This window comes from Manihot esculenta, chromosome 3 (genome assembly GCF_001659605.2).
Source record: "Manihot esculenta cultivar AM560-2 chromosome 3, M.esculenta_v8, whole genome shotgun sequence".
In the NCBI taxonomy this organism is placed as follows: domain Eukaryota; kingdom Viridiplantae; phylum Streptophyta; class Magnoliopsida; order Malpighiales; family Euphorbiaceae; genus Manihot; species Manihot esculenta.
In genome coordinates, this window is record NC_035163.2 from 21,175,686 (window position 1) to 21,189,905 (window position 14,220).

A 14,220-nucleotide genomic window follows, 5' to 3' on the forward strand; every position below is an offset into this window, starting at 1 on the left:
TTTGATTCAATTCGGTTTTGTTGGTTAAACTTTTTATTTATATCTTATTTTTAGTGTTTTGATGTTGAAGTGAGATATTTTAATTTTGGTTAAGGTATGATATTTTTATATTATCAAAATGATATAATATTGTTAATTAATCGGCGCTTGTCGTTTTTTTATGATAAAAATCAAAATAATTGAATTTTTTAAAATTGAATCTCAATGAATATAAAATCAAATCGAATTTTTGAATGAATTCAATTTAATTAGATATGTTGATTTAAAACAAATACTGCTCACTCTATATATAAGGACAAAAATATTAATAAAAGCAAAAATTAAGAATACCTTAGATTTTTTTAGAGTATATGGACAAACTTATGAATAATGTCAATAATTAAAAATTAAATAATAAATCTTTTTTAATTATTAAAGATGCAATTGAATCTAAAAATTGGCTTAGCTAAAAAAAATTATGCATGCTAAAACTTAGTTGGATTATAATTTATTAAATTTCGAGTTCGATTTAAGCTGACAAGTTTAGCTTAAATTCGATCATATTAATAAATTTAGTTTGAATTCAATCTATTATAAGTTTATTATGTTAATAATACGAACTCGAACTTAACTCTTTGATTATACTCAACAAATTGATTTGTTTAAACTTGAAAATAAGCTCCTTAAAAAGCTAGAGCTCAAACTCAATATTCAATTTAAATGGATAAAATGAATTTATCTCATAAAAAATGCATCATAATTTAAATTTCTTAAAATTATGCTGCATAAATTAGCACCTAAAATTTTTTTCATAACATACAAGTATTTCACAACTAAATTTTCTTTGTTTATGGACAAAGAAACCTTTTTTTTTTTCAATTGATTCAAAAAGTCTAAATTTACATTTTAATTTAAATATTTTAATTTTAATTTAATTGGTCCAACTTTTACATTTTGCTCCAATTTTAGTCAATCTATGAATTTTTAAATTCAATAGTCTATATGACAATTTGATAATTTAGTTAGCATGTCACATATATTATTATTATTTTTTAATTGGTCAATTGGCTGAAAAAAAAACTTAACATTTATATCATTTTACATTTAATATAAACGTTTAAATTTTATTGTTTATATTTAGTATAATTTTAGTCAATTTATAAATAATCTAATTATTAAATATGAAATTCATATTTTGATATTGATAAATTTTATTTTACAGTAATATTAATAAATATTATATAGCAAATATATTATTTAATTTAAAATAACAGTATATATAAAATAATTAAAAATAATATATTTATTATAAAATTTTTATAATTATTAAAATAAAATAAAATCTATTTATTATTAAAGTTAATCGCTGTATATTTAACCGTTAGATTATTGTTATTTTTAAAATTAAATATATATATATTATTTTTTTCAAAAAAAATTAAATATATTATTTAACTATAATTAAATATAAATTAATATTATTTTCATATGTAGAATTAATTTATATTTAAAAAATAATAATATATTATATTTAACATTTTATTTAAACTACTATATTTTAGTTTGAGAAAATTAATTAAAATTACACCTAAAATAAATATTGAATCAATTAATTTAAAATTTAAACATTTAAACTAAAACATTCAACTTTTTTCAATTATTCGATCATTAATTTATATAAAAATAATAATAATATATATAATAATACATGTGATATTTCATCTAAACTATCAAATTGCCATATAGAGCATATTAATTAAATCTACACTAAAATATAAAAATTAAATCAATTAAATTAAAATTAAAATATTTAAATTAAAATACAAATACACATAAATATTAAATTTTTGAATCAATTTTTTTTTTCCATTCTTTAGAAACATTTGTCAAGATCCAAAAACGTAACTCAGTTAAAAAGGAAGAGGGGACAAGACTCAATTCTGTAAGAGCACGCCACTGCCTTAGGCCAGTCAAGCTAGAGTGCCTAGGCAACAAAAAAACCCAACCGGAAATAAAAGAAAGGAGAGCGTGCTGCACTGCTGCTGCGCGCGGGGAAGGGGCAAATTTATGTTTGCATTTTATCAAAACTACGTCGTTTTTTATGCTATATTTTGGGGAAAAAAATAATTAAAGGATATTAATTATGTTAATATATTATTATTGTGGAGTTCATATTTATTTTTAAAAATATTATTTAATTCAAAATATTATTATATATGATATACATACAAATATTGTATGAAAAAAATATATTCAATATTAATGTAATTAACTCAATTATATAATTAATATACATTATATTTAAATTATAAATAAGGAGTTAATATTAATTATTTGAAAATAATCATGATATCTCACACATTATGTATATCTTTTGAAAATTTATGTATAAATAAAGGGGAAAAAATATATGTATAGAAGGACGAACTAAATTTTGACCTTAATATTTAGATTCAAAGTTCAAAGAGAGAATGTGTACATAAAGAGAATTCATTTTTAAGTTATATAAATCTGAGAAGGAAACTTGTAATTTACATAACAACAGTTGCATAAAAAAATGATTCTGAGGGGAACAAATTCTACCAAAATTTAAACTGATTTTCATAATTTCTGGTTTTAGAATTTTTTTTTTCTCGACTCGTATTAAAATACAACAATTTAAGATGGTACCTTTTTCTGTAATGCCCTTTTCTTTTTCTTTTTGGTTCACACATCACAGATGACCAAGGAAGAGAGTAGAGGATCAGAAGCACCAGTAATAACAACACCCTTCCTTCTAACAGCCTTCAAATAATCCAAAGCCCTCTCTGTAATAATCTCACCAGGAATCATTACAGGTATCCCAGGTGGGTACGGACATATAAGCTCACCACAGACCTTCCCAAGGCTCTCTCCAATACTAACTTTCCTTTTATTTGCAAAAAAGGCATCTCTTGGATTCAAGCTCATGCTAATATCAGGGAAGGGTTCATGTCCTCTATCCTTCACCTTTGCTTCTGTTGTTTCAATTTGTAAGGAACATGCTGATAGCTCCTGTAATCCTGACACCAGTCTTTGAACATGCTCTTTACAAGTTCCAAGATTAATTGCAAATGTAATAGATCGCCTTCCAACAAGCTCAGATACAATTCCATGATTCCTATCCAAAATATCATCTGCTTCGTAACCAGATAAACTAAGTTTCCAAGAACCAACTGTGAGGCGCAGAGGATCAATGGCTGGAAATTTGGAGAAGCTTGATAGCTCCAGCAAAGTAATACCTGGAATCTTCTTAATGAGAATTTTTGCTTCAGTCGCCAATTTCATTGCTTCGTTGAAAATTGTTTCTGGGTTTTCACCCAGTTGAGCTCTAGCAGCATCTAATGATGCTAAAAGTAGATAACTGGGGCTTGTGCTTTGAAGGGTTTGAAGGGACCTACATATTCTCTCTCTATCCACAATATCTCCTGACATGTGCAACATTGATGACTGTGTCAAAGAGCATAGGACTTTATGAGTGGATTGTACCACCAGATCAGCACCCAGCTTCAAAGCTGAACGAGGCATTTGGGGATGTAATCCCAAGTGTGCTCCATGAGCCTCATCAACAATCACAGGAATTCCACAAGAATGACAAAGCTTTGAAATCTCACTCAAGTTGCTGCATATGCCATGATAAGTAGGAGAGGTGACAAAAACTGCAGCTGGTTTTTGACCTTCCATCTCCAATTCCTTAATAGCTTTGTTCACCTGAAATAAAAAGAACAAACTAAATGAATAACTGTGCTACTAAAAATGGCAAAAAACTTTCAAATATGCAAACATCGTTAATTGAATATAAGGATACTTGAAGCCAGTATATAGATAAAAGCACTAGTTTGAAGGGATGCATTAACAAATTTTATTGCTTTAATAGCCAAAAAAATAATAATGCAAGATATAAGCAATCTGCAGTAATAGGAACAAGAATCATGGGCTTGAAGCATGCCATAACATTGGGGACTTTCAACAGCTATGATCATGGGTTGATTGTTGCTGAGCACTATCAAGCTTTAAGGGCATTTGAAGCTATTAATTACAATCACCAATCTTGTAAGTTGTAACCAAGAACATTCACGTTTTCTAGACTCACCTGTGATGGAGTGATCCCACCAGCAATGTCCCAATTGCAATTATACTCTGGTATAATGTACTTAGGTATTGCTCCAGATAATACCATTGCAGACATGGCTGATATATGTGAATTGCGAGGGAGAATTATATGTTCTCCAGGGGAGCAAGTGGCCATTATTGCTGCTTGGATCCCACATGTAGTACCACCAACAAGGAACCATGTTTCCTTTGATCCAAACAGTTCAGCAGCTAGCCTTTGTGCCTCTAAAATGGGCCCCTCAGGAGAAAAAAGGTTGTCGAGCTCTGGGAGCTCAGGTAAATCATGAACAAATGGTCTTAGTCCAATGAGCTGTGTTAAAGAAGATGGTGCCGCATGCCCCCTGTTATGGCCAGGGAAGTGAAAACTGGCTACATTTTGAGCAGCTGAAGCTTTCAATGCACTAACCAAAGGAGGGAGCCCATCCTGCTGACTAATATGAGATTTAGAAATGAGAGATTCATCTTTTGCAACTGATCTGGTTTTTCCTATTCCGCTACTACTCTGTTGTCTCCTTTTCGATTCCAAAGTGCTCCCTTCCTGTAAGACATTTACAGAATCTACATAAAGAAGCAACGTAACGGGAAACAAGAAGCATAGAAACTCTGGTTTTCTTATCAATAAAACACTTTTCTCCAGTGAAATAACCAAAAATTTTTCAACAGAAAATCTAAGACATCTCATATCAAAACCATGATTTCCTATGTCTAATTAAAGCTCTATTTGTCATGGAAAATAACTAGTATTCGGAAAATATTTACCATGTGCAAATTAAACAATGAAAAATAAGTTATTTTGTTTATTTTTCAAACAAAATACCTAATTTTCCATTGTTTAATTTTAATTAAAAAAATAAAATATGTTAACAAATTTATATAGAGAGGTGCTAATAAGAATATCAATGTAGAGAAAATGACTCTCTTTTGGTCATTCTCCTTGAAATACTTAATTTTGCCTGGTAGTAGACAGATTTTTTCTGTTGCCCCAAAAGTTAGAACTTTCTGTGAAACAAACGGAGCATAACATTCACTAAAATGAATTAAATAGTGAATTACTTCTTTTATTTGGAATACTGACATTTAGAAGTGCTTGAACTTTAAGCGAATTCCTATAAAAAAAAATTCCAATTTTAATCCATAAAATTGATAATGGAATTGCAAAGAAATCAGAAAATGTAATTGTATTACCATTGTAGTATGATTTTGATCTCATTAAAAAGAGATAATTACCTGAGAAGTACAAATGCAAGTCCCAGTTCTTCTTCTCAAAGACCTCAAAGCCCTTTTGCTGGAAAAACCCAAGTGAAGATTCTGCGAAATAGGAACAAATAAATGAAACAGTAGTTGAAGAGATGGAGAGAGAGAGAGAGAGAGAGAGAGAGAGAGTGACAGAGACAAAGAGAGATACCTGAAGGTCCAGAGATGGCGAAGAGACGGAACTCATTACCGGGTGAGTTCCTCTCGGACGCAGCACAGCATTTAAGGTAAAATCCATATTGAAACTGGTCATTTTGTCGCCTTGTTTTTGCAGATTATTCATATTTTTTAGTCAGATTTACATTTTAATCTCTAAATATTAAAATTATTAATAAATCAATTTTTATATTTTTATAAATTTATTAAAATATCATTAATTTTTTTATTCGATAACAAAATAATCATTCTGTTTAATTTTAATTTTAAATAAAATTTCTCATTTAATTTTTAAATATTACTATTATTAATAAATTAATTTTTATATTTTTAAAAATTTATTAAAATATTATTATTTTTTTTATCAATAAAATAATCTTTCCTCTTTCTCCTTAAAAACAAAAAGAAGGAAAAAAAAGAAGAAAATGATTATGAAGGAGAAGAAGAAAAAGAAAAAAGAAGAAAAGAGGAAAAAAGAGAAAAAGATGATGAAAAAGGAAAAGAAGAAAAATATTTCTTTAGAAAAAAAGAATAAAAAAAGTTGAAGAATAATGAAAAAAGAAGAAAAAAAAAGAACCAAATGAGAAGAAGAAGAGGAGAAATAATCAATGAAGAAAAAGAAAAAGAAAGAAGAATTTAGGAAAAAAACGGGATAATTTAGTGTTTTGCTATATTTTTAACGGCAGAAATAGACGGAATAATTATTTTATTGACGGAGAGAAAAAATAAAAATATTTTAATAAATTTCTACATATTAAATTATAAATTTTTTTATTTTCAATAATATTATTTAATATTTTAATTTAATTTATTTTTAAACACATAATATATGTTTTCAGCGCTTAAAACTTTAAAAACATATCATAATATATTTAAAAGTAAAATTAAAATAATATAATAATCACAATTAACGGATAATATAATTTTTTTTCTAATATTTTTAAATCAATTGTTTAAGTACAAAAAATATAATATGAATTTTAATTTTAAAATTTATATATTATATAAAATTACTACTGTTAAACTATTGATGGTTAATTGCCCATTAAGTATTATAAATATGTTAGAGCGTAGCTAAATTTTATTTTATTTTAATTTTAATTTAAAACTAAGAGTATATACTTTTAATGATGTGTTACCATATGTGTTTTTCCAATTATTAAAAATAAATGATTTGACATATAAATAAAAATTATTAAAACTAAGAGTAAATACTTGTTTTTATTTCTATTATTCTCATTCTCTCATATTCTTTTGATTGAAAATTTTATTGATAATGCTCGGCAACTTGGAAGCACACTTTTTGAAAAAACTTTCTGTTAACTTTAGTGCATTTATTACCATGAGGAGATTATTCTTTAATTTTGTATAATGGAATTCTTTAAAGAACATATGTATTCTTGATTTTTTAAATTATAAATATTTAAAAAATATTAGATGATGAATATTTAACAGAGTTATCATTTACAATTTTGATTTAAGTTTAATTAGTTTAAAATTATAATATGTAGAATTAATTAGAGTGAAATTAAAAGTTGAAGTATTTGATTAGACTAAAAAAATTTTTAAGAATATAATTGACTATTGAATAATAATTAAAGGGTTAAAATGAGCTTTTTATCTAATATATTTAAGGATAAATTTCATTATCAAAATCTATTAGTTTGTCACTAATAATTTTTAGTGATACATAATAATTTTTAATAGCGACAAATTGAAGATATATTTATAATATTATTAAAATTAGTATTATATATAATCTTAATAGTAATTTTAATTTATGAAAAAAATTATTATGATTACCAGTTTGAAAATTTAATAATTTACAATTATAATTTTATAAGTATTATTAATTTATTAGTTATATTCTTTATTCTTTAGTGATTAATATTTTTAATTTTTGTTAATATTTTATTTTATATCTATTAAGCTATTAAGTTTATTTTTACGTGAAAAAACCGTCTGCATATAATTTGATTTTATATTTGAGCACTCGCAATTAATTTATTATATATAAATATTTTAATATCACTTTAAATTCTACCCATATTTATCATTTTATTTTATATATTAAAAATATTAGAAATAAAAATATTGTAATTTAAGAGCAGTGCTTATTTCTGATAATATAAAAAAATATAATTAGTAAATTTAAAAGTATTTAAATTTTAATAATAACAAATATTTACTATTAAATTAACACACTAATTTATACTTTTTAATTTAAAATTTATTCTGCAACATATAAATAAAAGGTTTGCAATTTAACCGTATAGAACATACAAATAGAATTATAGAAATAAACTAATTTTACTCTTAAAAATTAAGATAGAATTACGCAGATTAGAGTTACGATTTTTCTTTTATTTGATTGACTAAAAAATAGAAATTTATATTAATAAAAAAATTTATAATTTGATAGGTTAATTAATTTTTTATTAAATTTAAATTGATTAAGAATTGTTTTAAATTGGTTTTTCTATTGATGGATTTTCACATTTGTCTCTAAGAATATATTTGTGGACAAAAATATGTTACTAATATATATTCATTCATTGCTATTAACTTCTAATGACAAATAAATTGCTATTAATAACTTTTAGCAATGAAAGTTTTTTGATATAAATTATATTTTTTTATAAAAAAATTTCATAATTAAATGAAATTAAAAACAATAACGGACCATCGGTGCCTATGGAAAGATGATTTGTGGCTGCGGGAGCTTAGATCTTATCAGGAGTATTATTCGACTTAAATTAAAAAACTTGATGGAATTGAAATAATTTAAAATTTTAATTTTTTTATTTAATTTAATTATTATTTTAAAAAAAATTATTTATTTTAATTTAGTTCGATTCAATTTTAATAAAAATCAGTTAAATTAATCTGATGAGTGATAATAATTTTTTAAAAAAATAAAATTACTGATTGTATTAATAAAATTTTATCAAATAAAGAGGGATATCATCCCAAATAGAAAAATAATTATGTCTGATAGAATAGTATTACGACGAATCTATCTAACAAAAATATTAGTTATAGACAATAATAAAGATTTACAATCATTAAAAATCAAACCCTTGCATAAGATAATTTGACAAAAATGTTTATCAAGTGCCTGTCTAAACCCCTGTATAACATAATTTGACAAAAATACTTCTCAATTCTTTCTCATCTCTCAAGCATAAATTATTAAAGTATCCCGAACAAAACCACGGAAGAAAGCTTATACGAAATAAAGATTGAATAAGGTTTTAAAACTGATGTCATCGTTGTAATTTTGGAAACCCATAATAATTAGTAAATCTCCATTGAACATTATCTTCTGAAACAATCGAATCAATAAAATTTACAAAAATGTCAAGCACAGAAACAGATATATGATTCTTCCACATTAACGAAATGTCTCCTTCCAATCTTTGTCTATTGACTGAGAAGCAACAATCAAAATGTAAAGAATCACGAAAAAATTCCATACGAGAACTAAGAGTTTTTGTTTCCATAAAAAATAAAATGTTCGGCTTGTAACTAGGATCCAAATCCTTCAATGCAATAACTGTCCGAGAATTGTCGCCATAAATCTGTCATAGAGGTCTGCATATTCTGAAAATTAATTGGATTGTACGTGAGAAACATCCCCACAATACAGAAATTATAAGTGATGATCGGAATATTTTTGAATCTCTTAATTGGGACAATAACATATTTTTTCATCGATAGTCAATTAACGCAGATCGTCTTTCATGGAGAAGGGAAAAGAAGAAGTTAGGTTTAAGAAAAAGGAAAAAACGAGAGAATCGAGTCACAAAAACACCATAGAGGGAAACTTGTATAGAAAATTAAAAGCGTCGTTGTGATGAGTGATAATAATATATTTTTTATAATATAGGGAGATTAAATTATAATCAATGTTTAATTACTTTACATAAATTTTAAAATATTAAAAATAGTGTAAAAAATAAAAATTTATTTAAAAATTCAACCTATTAAATCAAATCAAATTGAATCAAATCAAATTGATTTAGTTGAAATTAATTTCTATTCAAAATTAATTCAATTCAATTTTTATAAATATTAAAATTTTAATTTTTTATTTATTTAATTCAATTTAATTTAATTTTTTAAACTGAATCCACGGATAAAAATTGATAAGGTTTTTTGAGAAGATAAAAAGAGAGATTTTTTGGAGAGAAATTATTATAAAATAAAATTTTGATATTATTTTAATTGCATTGTAATTTATAGTAAAAATTTTATTAGAATTCATAATTTAGAAATTGATATTTTAGGATTTTAATTTTAAAAAGATTATAATTCATTAAAATCATCTGTTACATTTTTTAATACTATATATATTAAATTTAAAAGTATTTATGCTATATCATTTTGATTCAGGTTTAACAATTATATCCTAAATAAAATTTTTTAAGTAATACACTCTAAATTATGTAATTGATTTTATTTGTATCTACGCTAAATTAATTTATGAACAATTATCATTTTTGTCACACAAGTATCCTAGTTAATATTTTAAATTAATATTTTAATATAATCTCTAAATTAATTTTGGATAATAATCAGACAAACCTAAATTTTTGGAATTTTAATAATTATAAACTAAAATATTTTTCAATAAATTTATCCAAAATTATGTCACTCAATTTAATTGTACCGATTATTTATTTATTTTTATTCATTGGATAATCTAACGATTAGTGAAATGTTCATATAATCAAGCTCTACTGATTTTGCTATGTTAAATGATTTTCATGATATAAATATTTATTGCGAGAGGTTACAGTATTTAAATTGGAGGAGGTTATAGTAAATTAGTTTTTAATTTATTTATTAGAAAATTCAAATCTTAACAATTTATCTTTTTCAAGAATATCCCCTTCTCCATAGTTTCTTTTTTTTTTTTTTTTTTTTTTTTTCACACATCACAGATGATTATGGAAGAGAGTAGAGGATCAGAAGCACCAGTAACAACAGCACCTTTCCTTCTAGCATCCAGCAAATAATCCAAAGCCCTCTCCCCAATAATCTCACCAGGAATCATTACAGGGATCCCTGGTGGAAATGGACATATCAGCTCACCACACACTTTCCCAAGGCTCTCTCCAATACTAACTTTCCTTTTATTTGCAAAAAAGGCATCTCTCGGATTCAAGCTCGTGCTAATATCTCTAAAAGGTTCATGTCCTCCATCCTTCACCTTTGTTTCTGTTGTTTCATTTTGTAAGGAACATGCTGATAGCTCCTGTAATCCTGACACTAGTCTCCGAACATGCTCTTTACATGTTCCAAGATTAATTGCAAATGTAATAGATTGTCTTCCAACAAGCTCAGGTACAATTCTATGTTTCCTATACAAAATACCATCTGCTTCACGACCAGATAAACCCAGATGCCAAAAGCCAACCGTGAGGCGCAGAGGATCAATGGCTGGAAATTCAGGGAAGCTTGGCAGCTCAAGCAAAGTAATACCTGAAATCTTTTTAATGAGAAATTTTGCTTCAGTGGCTAACTTCATTGCTCTGTTGAAAATTGTTTCTGGGTTTTGATCAAGTTGAGCTCTAGCAGCATCTAATGATGCTAAAAGTAGATGACTGGGGCTTGTGCTTTGAAGCGTTTGAAGGGACCTACAAATTTTCTCCCTATCCACAAGATTTCCTGACATGTGTAACATTGATGACTGTATGAAAGAGCATAGGACTTTGTGAGTTGATTGTACCACCAGATCAGCACCCTGCTGCAAAGCTGAATGAGGCATTTGGGAATGAAATCCCAAGTGTGCTCCATGAGCCTCGTCAACAATCAATGGAATTCCGCTAGAATGACAAAGCTTTGAAATCTCACTCAAGTTGCTGCATATGCCGTGATAAGTAGGAGAGGTGACAAAAACTGCAGCTGGTTTCTGACCTTCATTCTCCAATTCCTTAATAGCCACGTTCACCTGAAATAAATATAGAAAACAACAAGGAATCAGCAGCAATAAGGATAAGATCATGTCATAGCATTCACATTTTCTAGACTCACCTGTGACGGAGTGATCCCACCAGCAATGTCCCAATGGCAATTATACTCTGGTATGATATACTTGGGTATTGCTCCAGATAATACCATTGCAGATATGGTTGATATATGGGAATTGCGAGGGAGAATCAAATGTTCTCCAGGAGAGCAAGTTGCCATTATTGCTGCTTGGATCCCACAAGTTGTACCACCAACAAGGAACCATGTTTCCTGTGATCCAAACAGTTCAGCAGCTAGCTTTTGTGCCTCTAAAATGGGGCCTTCAGGTGAGAAAAGGGTGCCAAGCTCTGGAAGCCCAGCTAGATCATGAATAAATGGACGTAGTCCTATGAGCTGTGTTAATGAAGACGGTGCAGCATGTCCTCTATTATGGCCAGGGAAGTGAAAACTGGCTACGTTTTGAGCAGCTGCAGCTTTCAATGCACTAACCAATGGAAGGAGCCCATTTTTTCTTACTTCGCTACTTCTCTGTTGTCTTCTTTTCGGTTCCAAAGCGTTCCGTACCTCCAAGACATAGTTTGATTTCAAATCAGCTAACAATGAAATCCTTGTACCCTGGAGTTCAAGTGATCATCTAATTATTTTAGTATTTATAAATAAGACCAAGTAAATTATTACATTCTCTCTATTTAATTTTAAAATTTTATCATTTATTTTTATTTAAATATTTTATATATCACTCTCCGTCCCATAATTTTTATTATTTTTTAATTATTTAAAATTATTATCATTTTTTATATTATAATAATATATAAATTAACTATTATAATCCTATTTTATTTTATTTTATTTTTTAAAATTTTTTTCAAAATATCTCTTAATTTTTAATAAAATTTAATATATTTAAAATTAATATAATTAAAAAATTAATAAAAAATTATAATTTTTAATATGTATGAAAAAATAAAGTAAACAAAAATTATAAAATAAAGTGAATATTTATTATTAAATATGTCAATTATTTATGAGTTACTTATAACTATTTTAACCAAATATATATTATTTAAAATTGTAAACACTTATAAAATTTAAATAGCTTATAAATTAATTTTCATAAGTTAAAAGTCAATTATTCTTTAAGTTATATATATCTCAATTCATTTCACTTTGTTTTATTCAAAACAAAACTCTAACTGATTATAATTTTATTTGAAGTGTTACTTTGTAAATTTTTTTAATAATTAATATAGTTTTATATTTTGTAAAAGATATGAAATTATATCACTATATATAAAATTCTTAATAAATATATTAAAAAGAATTTTGAATAATTATTTTCTATATAAAATGAGATTGCATAGTTTGAAATTTAAAAACATATAGATAAAAATTTGAAATTTAATATGTAAATTAATTTTTTTTTACAAAATAAAAATTAAGATAAAAAATAATTATGCCGTGGGGCGAGCTTTTACTCTTCATTAGTTTTGTAACATTCTTATAAATTATTTTTTTAGATAATATTTTTTGTAAAAAATATTTTTTTAATAAAATAACTTATTTTTTATTATTTAATTTTAATTTAAAAAATAAAATATATTAATAAATTTATATATAGATATTTTAAGAAGATGTGAAAAATAATTTTTTTTAAAAAAAATTTCTGATTTAATTTTTATTTTGATTAGAAAAATATTTTTCATTGAGTGATTCAAATATAAAAGGATATAGAAAATATTTTTTATAAAAATATTTTATGTGAAACAAGGGAGACTTAATACATATATTATCATTTTTATAAATTTATTTTAATTTTGACTAGAAAAATATTTTTTATTAATTAAATTTTTTTAACGCTCAAACATTAAAAAATATAAAAAATATTTTTAAAAAAAATATTTTATCTAAGACATACATTATTTTTTAAAAAATTTATTCTAATTATTAGTATAATTTAGTAAAAGTGTCTAATTGATAAAAAAATAATTTAAAAAAAATATTTCAAAAAAGAAAACTTTATTTTATTATTTTAATATTTTCAAAACTAAATCATATTATTTTAAATTAATTTTAAATATTTTATAACTAATATATTTAATAAAATTATTTTTTTATTGATAAATTTTAAAAAAAATATTAAATAGTAAATATATTAGAACAGAAAAATCAGTTTATAATTATTTCATTCAAAATAAAATAAAAATAAAAATAAAAATAAATTGTTATTCTAAAATTATTATTAAAAATTAAAATAACAATAATAATATAAAAATAATTTTTAAAATATATTTAATAATAATAAAAATAATTTAATAAATTTATTAATCTCTAATTTTACGAGCAATGATAGGATATATGCAGATACATATTTAAAAATTAAAGGTTAAAATTGTAATAAAAATAAATTATATAATTTTTTTACAATTAATTTTATATTTTAAATATGTGATATGATGAAATGGTGTTAACGACGTACTAATTTTATTAGTTTTTAATATATAAATAATAATAAATACAGTTTGAGAAATTTTAAAAAGTTAAAATTTAATTAATAAAAAATATTTTTTTTATATATGAAGGAGAATATCTAAAAATTTAAATTAGTAAAAAACATTAAATGATGTAATTGCAATAAATTTATATATATATAAAGTGGCCCACCGGCAACTTAACCGGAAAACTGTTTATCTGAATTATATGGATTTTATTATTATTTAATGAAAA

General features: G+C 24.7%; 2 protein-coding genes across 2 annotated transcripts; both read right to left on the bottom strand.

Moving 5' to 3' along the window:
• Positions 1–2,524: 2,524 nt before the first annotated feature.
• Positions 2,525–5,626, bottom strand: LOC110612444 (arginine decarboxylase). The gene is made up of 4 exons (XM_021753234.2): positions 5,516–5,626; positions 5,338–5,418; positions 4,091–4,648; positions 2,525–3,708 (listed from the first exon to the last, which is right to left on the bottom strand). The coding sequence occupies exons 1-4, from the start codon at positions 5,615–5,617 to the stop codon at positions 2,686–2,688; spliced, it is 1,764 nt and encodes a 587-aa protein (XP_021608926.1). The 5' UTR covers positions 5,618–5,626; the 3' UTR covers positions 2,525–2,685.
• A 4,827-nt stretch (positions 5,627–10,453) lies between these two features.
• LOC110611527 (arginine decarboxylase) lies at positions 10,454–13,289 on the bottom strand. The gene is made up of 3 exons (XM_043955075.1): positions 13,278–13,289; positions 11,560–12,111; positions 10,454–11,476 (listed from the first exon to the last, which is right to left on the bottom strand). Exons 1-3 carry the CDS (start codon positions 13,287–13,289, stop codon positions 10,454–10,456), a joined length of 1,587 nt encoding a protein of 528 aa, XP_043811010.1.
• Between the last annotated feature and the right edge of the window lie 931 nt (positions 13,290–14,220).